This window comes from Asterias amurensis, chromosome 1, assembly GCF_032118995.1.
Source record: "Asterias amurensis chromosome 1, ASM3211899v1".
NCBI classification, from domain to species: Eukaryota; Metazoa; Echinodermata; class Asteroidea; order Forcipulatida; family Asteriidae; genus Asterias; species Asterias amurensis.
In genome coordinates, this window is record NC_092648.1 from 17,271,457 (window position 1) to 17,296,088 (window position 24,632).

Here is a 24,632-nt window from a genome sequence, read left to right on the forward strand (position 1 = left end):
CTCACATCCCTCGTTCTTTTTCTTATTTATTTATTTTTTCTCTCCATTGGTTTCACTCTGCAAATCACGGTTGCGGTTTATTAACTCACGGTTGTAGCTATCATCTCTCTCTATCTTCACCTTTGAGTCAACTTTCACTGAAAAATCAAAACATGTGTGACATTTTTTATTATTTTTTTATTATTTTTTGAGAGACTAACCTGCAATCTAAACCTGCAAACTTTCAAAACATTTTTGAAAAACATTTCTCTTTATTGAAGCACATTAAATACATTATTTTTAGATACATGCGCTTTATAAGACTCCTGTTTTGTTGCTAGTCAGGCCGTTAGCAATTTGCAAGCACAATGTGACAACACACAAACTGAGGTTTGGGGTATTGTTCTTTTCCCTCTTTATACAGGTCAAAGAAATTTGGCAAAGGATTAATCAAACCTACCATTCATAATGGGGATATTAATAATTTATTTTGTCCCCCATACTCAATGCAAAATTCAAATCAGTAGAAATATTTCTTGCGCTATAATGTCTATGGTATTTACTTAAATTCATTATACTCTTTAACTTGCTGATAATTTTGTATTCCAACGAAAGATTGAAAACTTATCTATTTCTTTTTGGGTCATAACAACAATTTCACTCATGCCATTCATTTAAACTCAGACTAGCTGTAAACTCTTTGTGCCTCTTTATGAAGTGAACTTTTCTCAACATTCGTGGTGTTCATTTCAAGCTCTGATAGCTGATGAGTTGTTTATATCTGCTTTGGCTTGGGCCTACATTTTTAAAAATCTTGCACTGATCAGCATTGCTTTTTTGAAAGCTGGTTTTGCTTTTAAAAAAGCAGCAATGAACTTAGACATTGTACCGGTTACGCTGTATGCTAAAACATAGCCCCTAGTAGACCCAATGTGTAGTTGCTGTGTCCATGCTTCTCAAGGTGTTGAACCAAACACAAGCAATTCTTCACGTGCGTTTTTTCGACCCTATCCACACTATGTAAAACATGCAAATGCTCTAGTAACTCTGTAAGTTTGACCCACGGAAGTTGCACAGCAGTAAGTAAATGAGTTCAATTTCGAGGGCTATGTGTATTTATTGTTTGACAGGAATTTCTATAGAAAGATGTAAATAAGTGCAGAGTTTGGAAAAGTGTGGCGCACTCCTTGATTAATGTTGTGTCGTGGTAAATATCAAAAGTAAATGAGTATATATAGAGAGATGGTTTAGAAAACTTGGTTGCTTTGTGTTTTTTTTTTCCTCTTATGTAAATGGTAAGCATACCCGTATACCGTTATAGAAACTTAGTGAATATTAGCAATGCTTTCAATGTTCTCTATAGGTGCAATTTTCTTGTACAGCCTCATCGGGCACTCGTTTGGTAGTGTAGAAGCACCTTCACTGTATGAGGAAGAAACACTGAGAAGAAGAGAACAAAATGTCTGTAAAATTGATGTTTAGTTATGTTTTCTTGAGAACAAAATGAAAAACTCTGATACACACTCGTGTTGTGAGGTTTTCTAAATGCCTGAAATTTGGGAAAAAAACAAACCTGAAAGGAATCTGGCAATTTTGAGGGTACATGAGTGTGCATGGTTGTCACTAAAGAAAATGAATGCATAAATGAATAGACAAACATGATTAGCAGATGATGTTAAAAGAAAATGTGACAATGATGGGTTTGCAGGCGGGGTACTGCATACTTTCACATAAGCAGCATGAAGTCATGCCTTGATTTTAAAGCCAGTGGACACTAATGGTAATTGTCAAAGACCAGTCTTCTTACTTGCTGTATCTCTTCATATACATAAAATAACAAACCTGTGAAAATTTGAGCTCGATTGGTCATCGGAGCTGCGAGATAACTATGAAAGAAAAAACACCCTTGTCACACGAAGTTGTGTGCTTTCAGATGGTTGATTTCGAGAGGTCTCAAAATCAAATTCATGGAAAACTACTTCTTTCTCGAAAACTACTCCACTTCAGAGGGAGCCGTTTCTCACGATGTTTTATACTATCAACCTCTCCCCATTACTTGTTACCAAGTAAGGTTTTATGCTTAAAAATTATTTTGAGTAATTACCAATAGTGTCTACCGCCTTTAAGTAATGCACTTCACTGTGCAGTATCAACCACTGGCTGTAACCTCTTCAAGATATTCTCCTGCTCCCGCCTCCCTCCCTTTCCCTCCTTGGTTTGACATACATGTACACTTCACACACACTGTAGAGCAACGTTTTAATCCTCAAGCAATTTATTCACTCTTTGTACATTTTGAACTAGGTCAGCGGCCCAGTTTGCTGCCTGTGCCCACCACTACCCACTCCCACATACCCCCTTTAGTACAAACCCAGATTGATTTGACAAGTAGGGTGTTTAATTGAGTCTCTTGAGGTTTTATTCCTGGGGGAAAATTGAGGAGGGGTGGTCGGAGAAACACCTTGGACTAATAGAGATGGAGATACAGTCAGTTGATGATGGTGCTCTCCATAGCTATTTTGGTCCGGTCTTGCCAGTTAATCATTCTCACCTTTTCTTTTAATTGAAGGTTGTTCCTTTGCACACGGCCAAAATACTCTAGGCTAGGGCTAAAACAAACTAAATAATAATGCTGTTTTTACTTTTCGGGGGGGGGGGGGAATTATAACATTAGTGTTTGAAAACAAAAAGGTATTTCAGTTTGCCGCCAGACATTTTTTGGGGAAATATCTTTATCTAATGCCGACCTTCTGAAAGGAAAGTTTCAACTCATTTCTTCCAGTCGTCTCAGTAAAAATCATTGTGGTCATCTTGTCAAAGATGAATAACTATTTTTTCACAAATCAACTATTTTATTAAAAAATTCAAGTAAAATACCTCAATATAAAATTTGTGATCAATATTTTTGGTTCCCATCAAACGTCATCATAGTGAAATTAAAACTTGTATTTATAATTCTGTTTTGTAAGTTTGTAAAAAACAAACCCTGAGACCTTTTTTTAACTTCATCCTCAATTGATAGACGTCAAAGCCGTACTTGAAAAATTAATGACATCTGTTATTTTGTTCACTGAATGTTGTGCAGTAGTAAACACCTCATCCAGGAGGATTTCTAATCGGACAGATTTCAAGACTTCAATCACAAAACTATTTCGAGGTTATGTCTAAATGTGATGATTATGTGGCCATGACAAAGATAATTTGCTGCTCAAACTCGTTGCATTTTTTCCCCAATCTTATTTTTAAGGGTCAATTAATATTCCTCATTGATACTATCACTTCTTATACGTCTTGAGATCAGCCTTGTACAGCATCAATCTAATTGCTATGTTCAGGTTGCACTCCTCCTGTAGATCATATTGAAACCTTGTAAAGAATTTAAAGCAATCCAGTCTTTTCTATCGTTTTTTCGTCTTTTTTTGAAGTGGGGGTGAAACAGCTATTTGCAATAAGCTTTTGTGGGTGGGTGGTTTAAGCTTTTGCCAGAGGTATCGCGACATTTTGGTTCATTTAAAGTTTATGTCAGCAGGTAATTGAAACATGTTCCTGATTGATCTTCAAGTGGATAGGAAACTAAGGATTTACAAACTTTTTAAGTCAAGTTTGAGGCCGCTTGCAAATTTGCGGCTGCAGCTTTGGTTGTGGCTGTTGCTAAGGCTGTTACTATGGGCAACATATGTTTCAATGCTCGTTCATGTGATGATTAAGCCGAAGCTGCTGCCACCAATTTTAAAGATAGCCTTAATTTCTCTTAAAATCTGTTAAAATGGCAATCACTGTAGATAGCTCCCATGTCTTGGAACTTGTTTCCTATTCCAGCACATTTAAGTCTGACTACCTGTTTGCAAGCAAAAATGTAAGCACTGATTCTCACGGCATAAAAAGTGCAAGACTAATTGTCTGTGAGCCTTTGGTGTCATAGAGATAGTCCAAAAAAGATCACAATTAAAGTGATAAGTTGATGCGTTCGTTCGTTGTCAGAAAATGGCTGACTGGAACAAAATTGTGTGCACTGTCATGGCAGAAGGTGTATTGTAGCTGTGTAATCTTCAATGAATTGTTCTTCTTTTAGTTAAAATAAGTACTGCTCTTTTTCTGTAAAGTAGATATATAGATATGCTTCAAATACGTGATGCTGTATGGTACGTAGGCGTGTGTGCGTTTGTGTACTATTTGTTTGCACTGTATACGTCATAATTGATCGTCAGCCATGTTGAAAATGTTCAAGTCTAACTCAAAGAAAATATGCAACAGTGTCATAGATACTGTCAAATAAAAAAGTAATGGTGCATTAAATTAGTAGTAGAGTATTGGACATGAATAACAGACAAAGTTTGGAATTTGTATTTCTTTTAATTTTGCTTATGCTATATTGCAGTCGATCTGAATTCTTCTTTAGATTTGTGAGCAAACTAGCTTTTTGGGTGATGACAATATTTGGTTGCATCTGTTACTAATAATCTGTTTAGATTTCAGAGCAGAATTTGTTTGCCGCCAGTTGACATTACAAAATTCAAACAAGTGAAAACTTCATCTTTGTGTCTCAGTAGTTTGGCACCTTTGCATTAAGCACTGACGCACCTAGTCCGCTCACAGTTATAAGCCTAAAACACGGGTGGATGGAACACAGTTTGGTAGAGCCCACATCACTCGCTGTTAAACTCACTTTGCACACTTTGTTATGATTTCATTCCTGTATGCATGTTTCTATGGTAACACATTTCACAAAGCACCTAATTGGACCTAATGTTTCTTCCATGTTGGCTATCGCCAAACCCGATGGTAGTGATGGACAAGTGTCAAATGAGTATGGTTTAATTCTGCTTTGTTTGGAAAACTAAAAGTTTTATAACCAGCAGTTATGTAGCTACATGTAGTATCATTTATGCTAGGTTATTAAACTACAAACAGAGCGCAAGGTATTTAGGGAGCTTGGTATATCCCTGGCAGAAATATATTAGCAGCTGGTGGTACATTTAAGATCTGGGCCCAATTTCATAAAGCCTGTTAGCACAAAAATTGGTAAGCACAGACAAGTATTGCTTAACATAAACACTGTTACCAGCCGAAATCACATTTAAGTTTACACTGTTGTGACTGGTGTCCCACTCAATTTGTGCTTAGCAAAGAAATTTGTCAAGCAGTATTTTCTGCTTAACAGCTTTATGAAATTGGGTCCTGCATACAGAAAACATGTTAACCCTAGTATCTCATCAGTTAGTCTTCAAAATTTTGTTACCAAAAATAAATCCAACATGAGTAGCCTTGATAAAGTAGTTTGCTTTCACAGAAATAGTGTGGTTTATTTGCCATTCATGAAGACAAGTGTACATTTCTTAAGGGAATTGTGATGATAGTAGATTTAGGATGTAGTGCAGGTACAAACACAAATGTCATCCAAACAATAAATGTTAATGTTTTTTTTTCTTCACATTTCATGAAAACACTACCAATAACTTACCAATTCTACAACATTAATTTATTAAACATACCTTTGTCTCTAGTCGTTTAATTTGGTAGGTTTACAATAATTTTGTTTCTTATTATTTTTCACCACCATCACCCTCACCGCACTTGCACTGCTTCACCCTGTCGCTACTTGCCTTGTCGTTGTGCCTTTTTGGTTGTCATGTGCACACGTTCACTCTGTGTCATGCATGCTGTATACCAAAGTAACCATCTCTACGTCACCACTACTACTCTTTTGTGTGTAATGTAAAACGGACTGGAACTAGTTTCCTAAGACACCTGTACTGTACGAGCGTCTAACGCACAATCCTACACCATAAATATGACGCTGTCCATTCAAATTTGGCGCGTACGTTTTGTAGTACTTACAGAGGAGCCATATTGTCTTATAGGTCAGCAGCTATTGGACGCCCATCCCGAGCTGAAGACACTGTCCTCCAATAAGATCGGCTCAACTGGAGACATAGAAGGACTGGTCGGAGAGGTCGGCAAGGCGACGGGGGATTCTTCAAAGCCAGTAGCGGAGAAGGAGGTAGCGGTAAGCACGCCGGAAGTCACAGAGCCAGTTAAACTGAAGCCATCCCTAAGCATGAAGAATAGTAATAAGAAGGTAAGAAGCTACTACCAGATCAAGACGTGTCTTGTCTCAGACCAGTTTTGTCTCAAATTTTTGTGTTTTCAATTATCTATATCTACGGCAAACCATCTGTGATGAACCGGACTAAGTTTAACTTGATACTGTGATTTTATTTGAAGAGCTACAAATGTTATTTTGTTTTCACAATGAAAAAGCTGAATAGTAAGTTTGCATTAAGAGCAATTCTTAATGAAAATCTAATCCCGCATAACATGTTTATTCTTATTTGCTATCCAAGCTAAGCATCTCATTCCTGTTTCCTTCATTGCTGAAAAAAAAAAAAGTTTACTTACATGTAGTAATTTACTTGCTCTGATAAAATGTGAGGTTTGAAACTTTGCATGGTGGGAATAGAATCAAGTGAAAAACTTTTGCGGAGACACTACGTTATTAACTCTCTCTGTGAGCTGTTGTGGTTCTGAGAAAAACAGGGCCCAATCTCATGGCTCTGCTTGCGGTAAGCAAAGAATCGGCGCTAATACGAAAGCAGAGAATTGCGCGCTTATGGCAAGTGTATGGCAAGTGTATGGCAAGGGTTAGCAGGGAATCTTCTTTTGCTTTTGCATGTGCATACATGTACTCTACATTACTAGGCATTCTATGCTTACACAGCTAACAGAAATTCGGCGCTTGCCATGTAAGCGGAGAATGGTGATTGTAAGTGCAGATTTTGGTGGTATGCGGAGCCATGATATTGGGCCCCAGTGTTTTTTTAATTTTTTTATTTTATTTTATGCAAGTCGCCTGACACACAAGGCCTGAAGGCCACTTCAAGGTGTGGGCTACAATTATTTTTCCAGAGGCCGTTGCCACCTACTCCTTGGGCTGAAACAGGGTTAACCCCTTCACAGTCCATACGGATGTAGGCTTGGGTATCATCAATTCGAAGTCTGGCCAGTAGAGCAGAAAGCACTACCTCCCCAATTTTATGTAGCAAGTGTCACGACCGGGATCCGAACCCACACCCCGCTGATCAAACACCAGTGCTTGAATCCGGTGCTCTTAACCGCTCGGCCATGACACTGCCAAACTCAACATTTTGATCAGTGTGCTCTGATTGTCTGCAGAAATGATGAGGATCAGAGCAAAATTAACTTCTACTGAAGATGTTTGATCAAAAACATTAAGTTAATCACTGGTACTTTTCAGAACCACCTAAGCTCACAGAGAGAGTTAATTGCTTGGTGTCTCTGCCAAACCTTACTTGACTGATAAAATGTGTTTCTCTTGCTCGAATAAATATATAACTTGTTTGTATTTTATTGGATTATAAAATCAAAAGTGGTAAGCCAGCAAATTTACATCAATTAACTTCCAAACCAACTGTTTTCAATGGTATCAAAATATTGTAGCCAAATGAATGCGACACAGGAAACTGACGCACATAATTAATGTGCACATAACATTTTTTTTCAAAGCAAATCAACTTGAGGTTCACTTTTTATGAAATTTAGCTTGGACGTTTTTTTGTGGACCACTTTCTGTTCTTTTGATTGTTGATAATTAATCTGATTTCAATCTGACTAACATCTGATGCCCTAAATTGTCCCTCTCCTAACTTCCATAACACCTTCTTTCTCCCTCATTCCTTTTTCTTCTATTCTATCCAATCGTCATTTTACCACCTGCTCAACTCCTGTCTAAATTGTCTTCCTCTCTATTGATTTCTCCTCTTGATCGCATCTGTTGCCATGGTGACTGATTCCTCCTACCTCATCATCTTCTTCCTCTTTCTAACATGTGACTACTAACCCCAGAACCTATCCAGAGTGCAATTGGTTGAGGCTAAAGATGCCAAAACAGACAACTCTGAAAGCCTGCAGGCAAGTGTAAGAAAATGCCTTATGAATGTCTTATGAATGTCTTCCTGTAACTTTGTGGCATTGTGTAATGTAATAATAGTGGCTTCTTATATAGCGCTCATATCTGTCACTCAGTGACGCTCAAGGGGCTTCAACATTCAGTTTTTTTTCCTTTCTGCAAGGTGTGTGGGACTATATTTGAAGTGTGAGACCTTCTCCTTTTACATATATCACCATGTAATGGTTTACAAGGTGCTGTGGCGCAATACGCAGCCAATCAAGCCAGGAACACCGATAAGTGCACTGGGTTCTTTAACATGTGTTACACAACACACAGACCTACGGCTTAACATCCTATCCGAAGATTGAAGCAATCATGGTTTAGTGTCTTGCTCAAAGACACAAGTGTAACGACCAGGACTCGAACCCACACTCTGCTGATCAGAAACACCCAAGCTGAGTCTGGTGCTCTTAACCGCTCGGCCACATCACTGTATGTGACCAGGATCAGGATGCTACTTCTTACAGTATTCCCACTCTTTCTGTCACAACTTTCTGCTTTTAGTTCACCTTACTCATGCTGCCACCATTTGTCGCCATGTTCCCTAGTCTGCAGTAGAAATAATTAATACTAAGTCTGTCCCTACCGAAAGGGGGCCAGACTGTTTTTACTCTTTAGCCTCTGTTTAGTAAGGTCGTATCCGAATTGGCATCTACAGCTACGGCTACGGCTGTGTTGAGAGTGTTTCTAAGGGCGTCCCATACCTCAACTCATGATGACGCAGAAATCTAGCTATAGCCCTAGCTGTAGCCGCCAAGTCCAATACTTCCTTTACACTGATTTAAATGGGTAGTAAACAAAATGGCTGCTTCATGGTACACTAGGCCCATAAAACTAGCAATGTTTTTTGGCAACCCTGACCAGAAATTCATTGATCGAATTAATGTCACACTATTGGGTTGGTAACCGGAACCAGTTGTGATGTAGGTACATTGAACAGTTGAGACTGCATCAGCGAGACTGAACTCACGAAAAACTTGTAGAAACACTCAACCAATGACTGAAGGTCAAACATGTTTCTCGTTGGGGTCGCCAAAACTTGCCCTACGTCTGCAGAACTCATTTGTTAACACATTAGAAGGTTTCAAATGAATGTCTGTTGATCATTTTCATGTGGGATGTTATGCAACTGTAGTTAATAGACTTTTAAATTTTTGGTTTTTGTAGTTTGATTGTGCAATACACTATGCTGTCTGCGTTTTAATCTGTAGTTTAGAAAGCAATGGTCTATTTTTTGGTAATTAACACCTTGCTTTTTCTTGTAATAGATAGACACTTTATAACGTCTTATCAGTGCAAAAACATTGTATCTCCTAAAATAGCACTTTCAAGTTTTGAAATAGTAAAAATGTAATATCATGCTTAAAATAGCCTGGATGTGGTCCAAATTAGGTGTCCACGGAGATTTTTGAATAGAGGGTTTGTGTGCTAAATTTTAGCAAAATTGAGATATGCGAGTTTGCACTGTTATGACGATATAGCTTTCCATTATGTACAGTACATTTATCTGACAGCAATGCTCATATGGTTTTATTACTAGCATACTAGAACTTGAAGTAGTGCTCCCTTTGGTTTGGTATAGGACAGTCGGTTTATGCCTGCTTGTGTAATTTTGTTCTTACACCGCAGCAAGGTTTTTTTTTTTACTTCAAACTGCCAATTCCTGTCTTGAGCAGTTTCTTTGGTTTTTCAGCCATTCATTTTAAATCATTACAGGAAGCTTAAACTCTGAATAGAAAAAACATGTCTTTGTGGTAATTCTAGCGACCGAGACAGTTACGCCATATTTTTCACAGGAGCCAATTCATTGCTGAAGATCTTCTGTTAGGGACACAAAGTACTTTGTGTGCATGGAAGAAGGGCGTGAAGCCTCCATTTTCCGGGTGAAGGGCGATATTCAACAAATACTATTAAATGCAGACATAATGTCTCTAATGTGATATTGATAATAAGAGACTTTCGGTGGTCCTTTTTCACAGTTCTCGCCAGTAGTTTGGTGTTAAGATCTATACGCATGCTCAGATCCCCAAAAAGGGACCATTATGTCTGCTGCCGTGAGCGTCTCAAAAGTCTCCAATTAAAACAGTTTAACAGCACAGGGATTGAATTTTCTTGTAGGGTGTGGAGGCTTTATCCCAAGATGAGGAAGCCATCATGGTTGCCAACTATCGCTACACTGGAGCTACTACTAACATTCATCCCTTCCTCTCTGCCCTAGTCAACTATGCACAGCCGGTTAAATTCCAAGGTTTTGATGTCGCTGAAGGTACGTTTGTTTGTTTATTTGTTTGCTTGATTGTTTAGATGATCTTTCCCTTAATAAGAACTCCACAAACTCCCACAAGAAGATGTAAACACAAAGCTTGCAAAAGCCATTCTCTCTCATACAAACATTGAGTCTATCATCTATGATTATGAATTGCACAAATCCAGAAATTGTGATTCAGTAACTAGACTAAAATCCCTTTTCTAGTCATTATGAAAGCAGTGGTTAGCTTGGTTAGGATTCGAACCCCACACCTTTGATTGCAAGTCCTGCAGTCTAACCACTGGACCAGGGTGACCCCGGTTTCTTTCAGTCATGATATTCTTCCAATTTTGATTCTGATGTCCGATTGTTTTGCTCCCCGAAAAGTCAGTAAGGTTAATTAGCCTGACCAAAAAGTTTATAAAAACGTATACCATTATGTAAGTCAGGCACTTATACTCAAAAAGACTAGTATGCAGTACTTGTATCATTTTCTCACATCCAAGGAGCATTTCAAAGCACTCATTAATTTTTCTGAACTATATATGAACCATGATACCCATTTAAATACATTTAGCCCCCTTGTAAGGGTGTACAAGGTGATGTGGTGCAATCTGCTGCCGACCATACCAGAAACACCTGGGCAAACCCCTTCTCTGAATTAAACAACACAAGGGACCTACCGGCTTAAGGCCCCATTCGGCACACATCCAAAGGAAAATCAGTATTGACTTAATACATTTGTTTGTTTTATATTTCAGAGCGTGGTTTTCATTTCAACATGTCATCGTTCAATGAGGCAGTTGGTTTGGGCTACATCAAGACAAGCTGTATAGAATTTGTCAAGTATCCTTTGGATTGTGTTATACCAGACGCAAGAGTTGTGTGTTTTCCCCCTGTACCAATTGAAATTTATTTTATTTGTTTTCTGGGTAAAAAGTCAAATGGGAATAGCTCAGCTCTGTAAATCTGCAAACGTCGCGGAACATAAGTCCAGGTTGGAAAGCACGGTAGAATTATACCAAAGCCAGTCATGGTAACTTCACGCATGGTAGCGGAAGAAAAGTTTCAGTGGGAACAGGGCTTTAGTAGACTTGTCAGATTGATCAAATTACAACATAGCTCAAACCGTTTCAGAATGAACCCTTGACCCTGCTAACCCCCAGCTATAACAAACGTCAAATGAGTCGTATCTACCCCAAGGGAGGGCGCTATGACTCTAGTAATTACATGCCACAGATCTTCTGGAACGCTGGCTGTCAGATGGTGGCCCTCAATTTCCAGATGCCTGATATCGGTATGCAGCTCAATCAGGGAAAGTTTGAATACAATGGGTCTTGTGGGTGAGTTTCATTACATTCTATTTAAAACTTTCTACTTTACGAAGAACAGAGCGCTTTACAGCAGACGAGAACGAAACAAAACCAACAATACACGCCTCTCTTAATATTCATGCATGACGTCATAGTTCTTACCCAAAATGAGGCTATGGGCGCCTGTCCGCCATCACTTGCAGTGGCTGCACCTATAGCCTTGTTTTGGATTAGCATTGTGACGTACCTCATGCATGAATATTAAGAGAGGCGTACAAACAAAATAATAAGGAGTGGTTTTGGAAGAGGCCGGTCTTAAGGAGATATTTGAATACAGGCAACAAGATTGCTTTTCTCAGAAATGCGGGAGCCTCATTCTGTAGACGCAGGGCAGCGAAGGGCGACTGAGCCGTTCCCAACTTTCCCATTATTTAAGATATAAGTAGGCAGGAACATCTTATTTGAAGAAATCATCTATATTTTTTGATCGAGGGAGGGTAGAGTGGTTGTACCATGGAATGATATAAGCTCTTGAGGTTCTGAAAAAGAGCTGGTATCGTATTCTTTAGTTTTTCAAACCACACTATAGTTCTGATGGTGTTTTTCATTGCTGTACAGGTATCTCTTGAAACCAGACTTCATGAGACGACCAGACAAATCATTTGATCCCTTCTCAGAGTCACCGGTGGATGGGGTTATCGCAGCAACGTGTTCTGTCAGGGTGAGTGACTACCTTGAAGAGCTCTGTGAAAATCAGTGACATGTAATAAATTAAAGGAACACGTTGCCTTGGATCGGGCGAGTTGGTATCTGAAAAGCGTTTGTAACCGTTTTTATAAAATGCATATGGGTAGAAAGATTTTGTAAAAGTAGAACACAATGATCCAAACAAACATGCCTCTAAATTGCACGGTTTTCCTTTTATCTCGTCGACTAACACGGTCGGCCATTTATGGGAGTCAAATTTTTGACTCCCATAAATGGCCGACCGTGTTAGTTCGCACAGTAAAAGGAAAACCACGCAATTTCGAGGCAAACTTGTCTGGATCGTTGTATTCTATTTTTAAAACATCTTTCCAACCATATGCATTTGATAAAAAAGGGTTACAGATGCTTTTTATAGACCAACTCGTCTGATCCAAGGCAACTTGTTCCTTTAAACATAGTACCTTTGTGGAATCACTGCAGCATTGAGAGTGATTATATGTTAATGACAATCAACAACCAGCGGCGTGTCTCGGCCGAGCAGTTGAGTGCATCGGACTCAAGTTCTGGTGACTGAGTCATTACGACATGGGTTCGAATCCCAGTCGTAACACTGAGATTCATATGAAGATAAGTTGCTGTAATTGCCATAGTGATTTGTGTTGTGACAACACACTTTGCTTAGCATTTAAGAGTGATATACAGTTAAGATCAATCTTAGCTCTTTGTGAAATCAGCCCCAATCATAGAGTTATATATAAGAACTAGAGGGCGCATTGGCCTATATACGGCCATTTTTTAAGTTGACAAAACTGGCATCTCACAGCGTGTGTCATTATGTAAGTTGAACAAACAGCATCGCGTGAGCGTTCAATAAAAAAAACCTCAAACGTGTATTTCATATTCAACGCGCGTGCAGAATGACGGTGCATCTTGCGGTCCCATGGCGTTTGTGCACGAAGCATCACTCGTGCGCCCTCTAGTTCTTATATACATGTATAACTCTATGGCCCCAATGCTTATCAGAGCCAACACTACTCAAAAGAGATCATCACATAGTGTCTGTGCGAACCTTACTTATAATCCGGAACCTGCTTGAATCTTGAATCTTGAAGTGTACTCTCCTAGGCATTGCTGCTGTCCTGGAGAAGGTGGGTCGCAAAATCCATTTGTGCTCTGTGCTTGTGCTGTCAATATGTTTGCTTATCTACTGCTACCATGCCTAGCTTCAAGTCATATTACAATTCTTCTCTTTTCAGGTCATATCCGGACAGTTTTTATCTGACAAGAAAGTAGGTACATACATTGAGGTTGACATGTATGGGTTACCAACGGATACGATTAGGAGGGAACATAGGACAAAGACGATACCAAACAATGGCCTGAATCCAGTCTATAATGCAGAGGACTTTGTCTTCAGAAAGGTCAGTTTATTTTCCTTTGATTGGTGATATTCTCTCTATTTGTTCATGCATTTCACTTCAGAGCTTGGTCGTACAAACGCTGTACGCGTAAGAAAGGTCTTTGAGTTGATATGAAGTACAGCGACACTGATCAAAGTGATGTGTTAGGCTGAGCAGTTAAGAGTATGAGCCTTTTTGAGGTATGGCGGGCTGTTTGGTTTGGGTGTATACACACAAATTTACCCAAACCTTACAGTGTTGAAGCACTGTGTCCGCCATATCTCAAAAAGGCTTATTGGACTCGAGCTCTGGTGTTTTTGATGAGTGTAGTGTGGGTTCAAGTCCCGGTTGTGGCACTGTAGTCCTCAAGCAAGATTCTTTACTATAATTGCTTTGTCCATCAGATGGGACATTAAGCTGTACAAAATGTAGGTCCCGTGTACTAGGATTGGTAGTGCAGGTAAAGAACCAAGAACACTTACCATGAAAGAGTAGGGGTTAACTCCTGTATTTCTGGTTTACAAGCATAGCAAGCACTCTTGTGTACAGGTTTCCTCAGGCTTGTAAGCTACAGTGATTAAGTTCACTTTTGAGGCATCCTTGGTTTCATTACCAGAAAAAGTAACCAAAATAAGAACCTGTTACATTGTACCAAATTTACATCCCAATTCCACCCAGAAATTTCTTTGATTTGTTTTTTGCTGAACTGTAGTTGCAAAGGAAAAAATGAGACAAACAGAAGCATTTCAGATGCAAGCTTGACATCATTTTACAGGCATGCAACTTCTGATTTCCTCTTTTTCTTTTCAAAACAGTGCCATAGAAAACTAAAAAACACTGTACAAAGTTAAGCGTGATCGGCCATTTCCTCTTTTTGGAGGGAATTAGAAATGTCTGATTTTAAAATGATTATGTTCACTCTTCAGGTGGTCTTACCCGATTTGGCTGTCCTGAGAATCGCAGTGTATGAAGAGAACGGGAAGCTGATTGGCCAGAGGATATTACCGCTGGATGGTTTACAGGCGGGGTACCGGCACATCTCGCTCCGTACCGAGGGAAACTTTCCCCTGTCTCTACCGACTGTATTCTGCTGTATTCAGCTCAAGACATACGTACCCGATGGTTTGGGAGGTAATCTATAGACCATGTAATTGTTGTGTACTCAAAGAGTGACCTGCAGCGGATTTCAAGAAACGCTAGGATTAATCCTGTCACTAGTTAGGACAATTAACCTGTCCTAACTTAGGAAGGGTTCAATGCATCCTAACGTCTTTAGATACGGAATTTCACTTGTCTTTAGTCCTAAGATCAATCCTAAGTTAGGAAGAGTTTGGTGAAATTGACGGCTGGTACATTCCAGAAAAAGGGAAAAAGATACATTTTATGAATATACATGTAATTGTTTCTTTTTCTTCTTCAGATTTTGTGGATGCGTTGTCGAAGCCATTGGAATACTTATCTCAGGCTGAAAAGAGAGCCAAGCAGATGCAATCAATGGGAATTGAAGAGGTAGGTACATCTACATTGTCAAGCTTAGTGGTCTCTTGCTCATCAGAGTGTGGGTTGATATCCCGGTCATGGCACTTGTGTCCTTGAGCAAGATGCGTTACTATAATTGCTTCTCTTCACTTGGGGTTATTAATGGTTTACCTGTGAGGGTAGAGGTTGGTATTGTGTATGAAAAAGCCTTTGGAGCACTACGTTGCCCGGGGTTGTAAAGAAGTCTCCTGACGATGACTAGAGCAAGCTAGTCGAAACGTTGAGACCAATTCAGAACTGTCTCCGCGGCAGTACAGTTAATTACGATCCAATAAGCTAAAGTAGTAGCCCAGTTCTATTTTCTATACCATCCGCCCTGGTAATAGTTAAAAAGCAGGACAGTTATTTTCAGAACTGAGAAGTCTCTCGAACCTCCGATTATCTACTCCGCTGCAGTAGAATATAGCAAGACAGTTCTCTGAGAACAAACTCTACCTGGCAAGTAGATACACACATGGTGTTACCGCAAACCAAATATACATTGATACCTCACCATGCAATGCCTCAAATCCTATATAAAGGAATGTTGTTGGCCCAATGAGACGTTATTGTGAAATGTGCTTTATAAGAACTAGTTATTTTTATTATTATTATATAATTGTTCTACAACTACATGATAAAGTTGGGGTGTTCTGGCCCAACGGTCAAACATGGTGGACTCATCAAGCTGTAATTTTCAGAATATGGTTATAATTCAACTGATAAATGGACTTGGGTTTCCATGTAGTAATCCAGCTTTACTTTATATTTCAATATTTGAAACTCTCTGGTCTTGATCCAACTCTAGAATGACATCAGCGATGTACCTATAGTGGGGAAGAAGAACATGAAAGGGACGCAGAAGCAAAGCACCAAATCACCAACGACACCTACCTCTACTATCAACAGCTTTGCACCTACCACAAACTGTGAGCTCTTAGTCATGTTTCTGTGCAATCAAACATACGTTTTACCATGCCGTCATTGTACTAGTGTTGATCTGCGACTTCATTAGGGTACACTGAAGCATCACTTTGTCTTTTTTTCAGATATTGTCATTGTAAATGTGCCATCAGTGTGTCAAACCTGGTTCCTCCTAGCTAGGCTTTTTATGTGTTCTCACCCAGAGAGTCATTCGAGCAGCTGTATTCCATGTACCGCAGCTCTTTGGAATTCCTGGAGTGCATTTTGGCGACCCCAGCCAAAAACTGTTTCGGTTGTTGGTCGTTGGTTCTGCTGTTCAGACTGAATGATAACCGAGTTGTGAGCTCGGTTACCGTTTTGGTTATGACGTCAGAAACAGTTTTTGGTTGGGGTCGCCAAAACGCACTCCTGGCCTGGTGTCACATTTCCCTCTATCCTACAATCTAGACATTTTAAGAGGAATATCAATTCCTACCTTCAGCGCCCCTGAATTAATTTCATCTGAAATGTTTTCTTTTTCCAAAGAATAGCTCTTAGCCTTGCTTGGACCGCACTTGAATAAATAAATAAAAATAGCTTAAAACAAAAATGGGGGAACAATTTCAAGCTTCACTGACCATCGTTACTAAGCATTATTTGCTAGTGCAGAAAGTTTGTATTTTACCCTGTAACTAAAGAATGGCAATCATAAGCAGTGAATCCCCTGTAAGCAGAGCCATGAAGCTGTTGATTTCGCAAAGAGTTAGGACTCGTCTTATCTCGAGTTAGGACGAGTAACTCTTCCTAACTTAGGATTAATCTTAAGGTCTGCATGCTACAGTGCAGGGTTGGGACTCGTCCTAAGTCCTAAGATTAGTCTTAAGTTAGGAAGAGTTTTGTGAAATCGACGGTTGATCTCTCAATACTTTTTATTCTTTAGGACCAGTCACTAATCTGGGCCCAAATTCATAGAGCTGCTTGAGCAGTAAATATTGCTTAACAATTCTTTACTTAGCAGAAATGAACAGGATACCAGTCACAAATTCTTCATGTGACATGGTACTTTGGCTGGTAACCCTGTTCTGGTAAGCAAAATTTTGTTGTGCTTGGCTACTTTTCTTACCCTGATGTCAGATGAGCTGATTCTGTTAGTCCAACCATGTGCTTGATGTTGCATTTATAGAGCAAGTCAAAGAGATTTGCCAAGATATATGTTTTGTTGATCTCATATTTTGAGTCATCGCTGATCCCACTCTCCCACTACAGCCGTTATGCTGATCTTATCAACGGATACGCTACAGAAGGACAGAACATATCAAAAGGTCCTCAAGAAACAAGCCAAGGAGATCGAAAGTCTTCAAAGGAAACATTCCAAGGTAGGCATTCTTCGACTGTTTAGTTGTTTTGAATGATTTTACAAAGTTTCTATATTCCTTTGCTCCTAAAGCTGGTAAGTGAAGAATGGTTTGCCTTCGATTCCGTAAGCATGTGAAAAGTATAATTTGGTATACCAGGCTTCTGTGCCTTAGCGTTACCGATCACCCAAAAAATTAATTTGCACCTCAATTTTTTTTTTTTAAACAATCAACTTGTGGTAAGCCAGTCGAAATCACAGCTTAGCAATTTGTTTCTGTTGAGAAAAAAAAGTAAACGCGCTAAGCAAATTTGTGTGCTTAAATAACGATATGTGTTGTGGCCTCACCTTGTTTTATTTTGTATTGAATGTTGACGCTTTTTATATTTTCAAAAAAAGTTTAATTTTTATATAAGATATGGTAATTGCAGGCACAAGCCAAAGGGTGTCTCGAAAGCCGTATGTCTCGTATATCCTTGAAAGAGTTTTAAAAGTTGTTTTTTCTTTCCAACTATTTGAGAACGTTGTTATTAGGGAATTAGGTCAGCAGTTAGAATATCTGAATCGTCCCTTACCTTCTAGGTCCCCTTTGCCAAAATGAGTGACTCAAAAAGGAATGAATGCCCAAACAAATGACTCAGATAAACCAATAGACCAATCCGTATGCTGCACGTTAGGCTGCCATTGCTGAGATGCTCAACAACTTACACAATTTCCAAGACAGGAGAGCAATGCATAATGATGTACAACACTGACCATAAATATTTGCAACAAAAAAACCCAACCGAATCCTGAAAACAGCGTAGACAATAGATGAGTTAAGTATTGTAGACACAGAAGCTGCACAGTCTGGTTTAAAATGCATAACATCAGCCATGAGTTTTTTTTCTTCAGAATTTCAGTATTAATATTTTTATTTTTTATTTACATCATTATGTCATGCTGTCCTGTCAGGGAAATTGTGTAAATTGTGAGGCAGACACTTTATTTGCATAACAATTTAAAAACAACAATGGTTTGTCCATGCGCTTTCAGCACCTCAGCTATAACTTCCTCAGCAGGTACCACGTACTGATCGGTCTATTGGCTTCATGCACAAATTGAAGGAATGAGATCAAATAGATTTAAAGATCACACTACAAATATTTTAATTTTTGTTTTGGTTGCCGCTGTCCTTTATTAAAGGTACTGGACGCTATTGGTAGTTACTCAAAATAACTGTAGTATAAAAACTTACTTGGTAACTAGCAACGGAGAGCTGTTGATAGTATAAAACATTGTGAGAGATGGCTCTCTCTGAAGTAATGCAGATTTGAGAAAGAGGTAATTTCTCACTCAAATAATGAAAGGCTCCGGCCCGAAGTGTTGTAATATTTCGAAAGCATCTAAAAAGCACACATATTTGTGCAACAAGGGTGTTTTTTCCTTTTATTATTTTCTTGCAACTTGGATGGCAAATTGAGTCAAAATTTTCACAGATTTGTTATTTTATGCATGTTTTGGGATACATCAAGTGAGAATACCGGTCTTTGACAATGATTACCAAAGGTGTCCAGTGCCTTTAAACTAAGATGGAATTTCAAGACTACAATCTGAATTGCGTGTACTTGGCAATCGTTCCGTTACATACAGGAGTGTGCAGCAGTGAAGAAGACTCACGGCACAGTGGTAGATAAGATGGTTGTCTCACATGATAAGGAGAAACTCTCCGAAGAGAAGTCGCTAGAGAAAGCCATCAAGAAGAAGGGGTCAGCTCAGATTTCTTTATTAGTTTAAAACTCTCTTCTTTCATGCGCCGACCGGTTGCTTTCTACCGGTCTCTTATCGACCGATTTTTAAATCCCTTCACAAAATAGTTGTCAAATGAAAAATTACACCACATGGCCGTATATATAAAGTTGGCGCTACTCGGGCCGAACTCGGCTCGAGACGTTGTGACCACGGGTTTGTCCAATGTTAGAAATGGCCATACAGTTTTCAGAATGGGAAACAGGACTCTTGAGGGTGCTATTGTGACCTTTTTTTGGGGGGGGGGGTTGCCATTTACCAAAGAAACTAGTACAAAATTAATGTGTACATTACGATCAATGTATCACCCCCAAAATGGTGCATGAAAGGGTTTAAAAGGATTTCATTAAAAAAAAACTGTAAAACAACCTTTCAAAGTTGCGCCCAACACAGAGAGCTTTGCATTTCTAAAAAAAGAGGTGTTAATTGAGACTCTTAACAAAATTGTTTGTTGGATGTTTGGGTTTTTCAAACTACAGTCATGCATAGAGATGAGATCTAATTCAAACCTGATTTTATTTAAAGTGGCATCAATCCAAACATATATTGTTCTCTAATCGATTTGGACCAGTTTCAATTTAAATTGATACTGAAGAAGCATTAGAAATCTATGTAGCATTTTACAATTTTTTCTTCTTCTTTTTAACAACAAGACGCCCTATTAGTCACGACGAAAATTCTAATCAAGTTTATTCTAATTAAGTTTGTAATGATAGCCTCTTACGATATCCTTTTTATCTTAGAGAGAGCAGCTGCTGTGATTTAAAGATAGAAACAGAAAACAAGGTTCACTCCATCGTCAAAGGTCATAAGTTGAGGGTAGGTTTAGTTTATTTGAGGAAAAATTTAAATGCCATGTTAGTTTAGTTTTTTCTTTTCTCTCTCTTGTTCAATTCCTCTTGGAACTGCCTATTAAAACATAGAGCTTTAACAAATCTGCATCTTTTCTTTACGTTGATTAGATATTTCAGTTGAGCTATGCCCTTTGTCTGCAATAATTTCCTGCGTTGTTTTGCTGCTAGCTGTAGTTTAAAAATGTACCCAAACTTCTCAATGCGCAAAACGCCTGGTAAAGTTTTCGGTGTGTGTTATGAGTTAAGGGGGATCCATTTTTCTTCATCATCTTGGTGGAACTTTGCCTTCGCATTTTGCAGTAGTGTCATATTGTTACCCTATCCCATTAATTAAATTAAATTAAATTCCGTGATGGATATGAATGTGGGTGTAATTGTTTGTATTTGATTTAAAATGTCTCCAAGCATGTGGCACTTGCACGTCTTAAAACTCTGTAATGCTGACCACTATAGTCTCTTGCTTAATATAAGCACATTAATACATGTAAGTCACGACATCATTTGCCAGGGGCCAATATGACCCCACTATGACCTCCCTGGCTAGAGGTCTACAGACCCTTTTCCCCAGTTTCTGTTTTCAATGGCTGCCGCTTTATACTATATATTCCAATATCACTTTCCTTGTTCCATGTGCTCAATGTCTAGCTAAATGCCTGTAATGTTGTCTTCGACCATACTCCTATATTGTATAATTGCTGTCATGGGGTCATCCGATCCGTTTCCATCTTACAGCTTTTACTTCTCTCATTGACTTTTGCAACTTAGGCCCAATTTCATAAAGCTGTTAAGCAGAAAATACTGCCTGACAAATTTCTTTGCTAAGCAAGAATTTAGTGGGCACCAGCCACAACAGTGCAAACTCAATGTAATTTTGGCTGGTAACCTGTTTCTGCTAAGGGATACTATTCTGTGCTGAGTAATTCTTTTAGGCCCTGGGGTCGATTTCACAAAGAGTTAAGACTAGTCTTATCTCGAGTTCGTCCTAAGTTAGGACTAGCCTTAATTCTTTGTGAAATCAACAACTGGGCCCAAATTCCTAGAGCTGCTTGAACACAAAATTAAGCTGAGAACAATTCTGCTTAACCAGCCGAAGGTTACATAATCACTATGTCAAACCTGCCATTTTGTGACTGGTTTCCTGCTCATGTTCACTTGAGCGTCTGCACGTTTACAGCCCGGTGGCGGCGGTTTGTGCAGTAACAACAAGACTTAGCTTGCAGTTATTAAGCAACATTTACTGCTTGAGCAGCTCCATGAAATCAGGCTTATTTGTCATTTTGCAAATAATCAGATACCATGTCAAAAGATCTGAACAAACAATTCTTGCCATAGTATTTATTTATTCATTTTGTATTTTTGTTGTTTCCTTGTGTCCTTCAGGTGAAGGATGTGGTGACCGAGCAGAGCAAAGAGTGGTCTAAGGTGGTGACCCGACACGTTGCTGAGATGAATTCCTTAAAGGAGACCCATGTTCATCAGCAGTGTGATGTCCTCAGGAAGCTCATAGCTGAGAAACAGCAAGACCAACGGAAGACGCTGGAACAGAAACATGAACGGTATGTATAATGGTGCAATGTACAGCCTTGAAGCATATTCAAACATGTATAACTTTCGCCGATTGAGGGCGTGCGCGATGCGGCGCAAAGTTCATTGAAAAATAATTGTTCTGTGCGTTGTTACCGATGTGAATCTCGATGATTTTATTGCAACTGAAGATCTTTAACGCCGGAACCGCTAATCACTAATTCATGAAAATGGTTTTATTGGAAAAAGTATTATTTAGGGCCAACATTTGGGGATAAGATCGTCCAAAAATGTGTGGATTTTTTTTTTTTAAAACGAGAACGAAAAAACGACAATGATAAAAATGCACGCTCTTGATTGGTTGAATGAGCATAGGCGTATTCGGCGTGGAGCAATTCAACCAACTGAGGGCGTGCATTTTTATCGTTCCCGTTTTCGTTCTCGTTATCGGGGCCTGTGTGATCCAGCCTTTACTCAACGTTTCACAAGTGGTATGCTTTGTTTGATATTGAGTCAGTCAGTTATGTAATACATTTATAATGAGATTTGTTGTATTCTTGATGAATAGAGAGATGAAGGAGTTGAAAAGTAATCAGATCAAGATGTCCATGGATTCAAAGAAGTCAGTTAGTCATGACAAGAGCATCAAGAATAAGGCTGAAAAAGACAGGTAAGAATAGCCCTTTACTCTTTCAGTACCAAGGTCATCTTTTATACGCATCTCCAGCCTGGTTTAGTGGTCTAACAAAAAGTCAGAAAGACTGCCTTGAAAAGATGCAGTAAAAGCCTTTTGTGTCATCCTGAGTAATAACCATTTTTACACTCAATCGTATAAGGACACTTGTCAGCTAAGTGGTATTCCCCCCATGGTTGATAGGCTGGAAAAACTATCCATCAGTTTTGGAACCACCCTCCTCAACTCCCCTATGCACCGAGACTGGCTCCCTCCAGCAAGAAATAACAATTTGAGGAATTCCAACATGTTGTCCATTGTTAGCTGCCGTACTAATCGATATACGAACAGCCCCATTCCACACCTGACTGCTCTTTTAAACAAGCAGTAAGTTTGTGTTTTAAAGCCTTCCCTAGCTACATGTTTTTGGGGCAATTGCTGATTACATCTTGCCTCTCGCTACCTGCTTTTAGTACAATTGTTTATTGTCCTTCTATTTGTGTTTTCTATATAATAAAAAAAGAGAGAGAAAAAAAGAAGCACTATCACAGTATAGCAGAAAGAATATCATGCCTGTTTAGTGGACAGTATTCTATTAAACGTCTTATTATAGTCATTTGATGTTTTGTTTTTGTACTTAAAAAATGTTTTTTTTTTTTATTTTTAAATATTTTTCTGTATTTTTGTTTCTTCTTCTTTATATAGCTTCGTATTTTAAACACAATTCAGCCTTTGGCTGCGAAGTTTGAATGTTTTTAATAAACAAATAGTAATAATGTACTCACAAGCACCATTTGTTGACAAGAGGCCCGTCTTGCCTGGTAACCCAACACAAGTTTTGGAGTATTAAGACCAGATCAGTCGACAAACGGTTAAACTTAGTCAGTGTGATGCCATCATGTCTGAAATCATCAACATGAGTTGCAGTTTTTATTTGTTAACTTCAAAACTGTTGGGAAGACGCATACAGTTATATATAAGAACTAGAGGGCGCTCTGGTGACGCTGCTTGCACAAACGCAACGGGACCACAAGGAGACACGCGTGCCATTCTGTACGCGCGTTGAATATGAAGTACACGTTGGAGTTTGTGTTAATTGAACGCTACGCGATGCTGTTTTGTCAACTTAGGAAATGGCCACATGCGCGCATGCCGGGCTGCGTATATAGGCCAGTGCGCCCTCTAGTTCTTATATATAACTCAATGGGAAGATGTAAATTGTTGAGTCCCCATGTTCAATTTGTTTCCTGCAGGAGAATAAGAGAGCTCCAGAGTAACAGTACTAAGAAATTCATGGAAGAGAGAAAAAGAGTAAGTGACTGATGAATCTGTGTTTTACAACGGCATGTTCCGAAACCCCTCCCTGCAAAACAGCCGGTTTCACTGATATTTAATGTTAAAAAGTTGCATTCCCTAAAGGTTATTATCCTCTACCTGCCGATTCCCTTGTTGTATTTTAAACTTGGGTGTGATCCCTGGCTATACGGCAGCCAACGGTTGTATGGCTTCTGACTGACACCCCTGACCAAAGATATTGACTAATAGGGAGACCGCCAACAAAGGACTAGATAGCTCAGTTGGTAGAGCGCAGGTTTGTTAATCCGGAGGTCGTTAGTTCAAGTCTAGCTCCAGTCAATTTTTCTTTGTTCAAACCCAAACTGTTTAAATTTACCCTGTCAGTTTCCCTTGTGGTTTATTATTTGATAAATAAGGTTTTTCTGAGACGGCGCCCTGTTGTGTTTGATTGTGATAGTTCAGTCCAGCGCGAAAAAAATAAAATGTATTACATGTAGAAGACACTGTCGGGCCTTCACTACTTTTGGAATGCAACTGCTGGCATTTAAGTCTGATTACCTGCTATGTCTTCAGGGAGACCGCCAGCCATAGGGCTAGTAGATAACTCAGTTGGTAGAATACCGGCACATTAAACCAGAGGTCGTTGTTTCAAAGCCCGCTCTTGCTAATTATTCTTTGTTCAACCCCAAATTAATTAGTTTAAGTATAATTATGATAGGAATGAATAGATTTAGAGAAACCCTTCATTTGTCACTGCGACTGATGTGGATTGTTTGTTTGTTTGTTTTGTTGTAGCTCTTGTCCAGACAATCGAAGGAAACTGACGAGTTGAATACTGAGCATAAGAAGCAGGTGGATCTACTCATACGGGCCAATGAAGAGGTAGGTGTTATTGTCTCAGAGTCTTACACCCGGTTCAGACAGGCACTCTAGAGCCGCGTCAAACCAAATTATTGAATTGAGTGTATGAAAAGATTGACGCCTGCAACAGTTCGGACCAACTGGATGCGCTGGAAGTCGAATGATCGATTGTTGCAGTCGTTCAGAACGACTCTGGAGCGTCTTGGTTTCAGACGTCATTCTTGTCATGAGCAACACCCAATAT

At 39.2% G+C, this 24,632-nt stretch overlaps 1 protein-coding gene across 7 annotated transcripts in view; it reads left to right on the forward strand.

Annotated features, from left to right (window-relative positions):
* Nucleotides 1-24,632, forward strand: part of LOC139947976 (1-phosphatidylinositol 4,5-bisphosphate phosphodiesterase beta-4-like) — a 146,475-nt gene that overhangs the window by 115,844 nt on the left and 5,999 nt on the right. For 5 of the 7 annotated variants that reach the window (XM_071945907.1, XM_071945916.1, XM_071945932.1 and 2 more), the window contains 17 exons: nucleotides 5,841-6,058; nucleotides 7,843-7,914; nucleotides 10,067-10,214; nucleotides 10,958-11,042; nucleotides 11,363-11,539; nucleotides 12,128-12,230; nucleotides 13,474-13,638; nucleotides 14,544-14,748; nucleotides 15,038-15,126; nucleotides 15,944-16,064; nucleotides 17,305-17,414; nucleotides 19,025-19,140; nucleotides 19,924-19,999; nucleotides 21,415-21,590; nucleotides 22,127-22,228; nucleotides 23,485-23,542; nucleotides 24,323-24,409. In XM_071945907.1, the coding sequence (XP_071802008.1) occupies nucleotides 5,841-6,058; nucleotides 7,843-7,914; nucleotides 10,067-10,214; nucleotides 10,958-11,042; nucleotides 11,363-11,539; nucleotides 12,128-12,230; nucleotides 13,474-13,638; nucleotides 14,544-14,748; nucleotides 15,038-15,126; nucleotides 15,944-16,064; nucleotides 17,305-17,414; nucleotides 19,025-19,140; nucleotides 19,924-19,999; nucleotides 21,415-21,590; nucleotides 22,127-22,228; nucleotides 23,485-23,542; nucleotides 24,323-24,409 (2,108 nt within the window). The remainder of the gene's footprint in view (nucleotides 1-5,840; nucleotides 6,059-7,842; nucleotides 7,915-10,066; nucleotides 10,215-10,957; nucleotides 11,043-11,362; nucleotides 11,540-12,127; nucleotides 12,231-13,473; nucleotides 13,639-14,543; nucleotides 14,749-15,037; nucleotides 15,127-15,943; nucleotides 16,065-17,304; nucleotides 17,415-19,024; nucleotides 19,141-19,923; nucleotides 20,000-21,414; nucleotides 21,591-22,126; nucleotides 22,229-23,484; nucleotides 23,543-24,322; nucleotides 24,410-24,632) is intronic. The other 2 variants (XM_071945925.1, XM_071945949.1) reach the window with 1 other exon arrangement.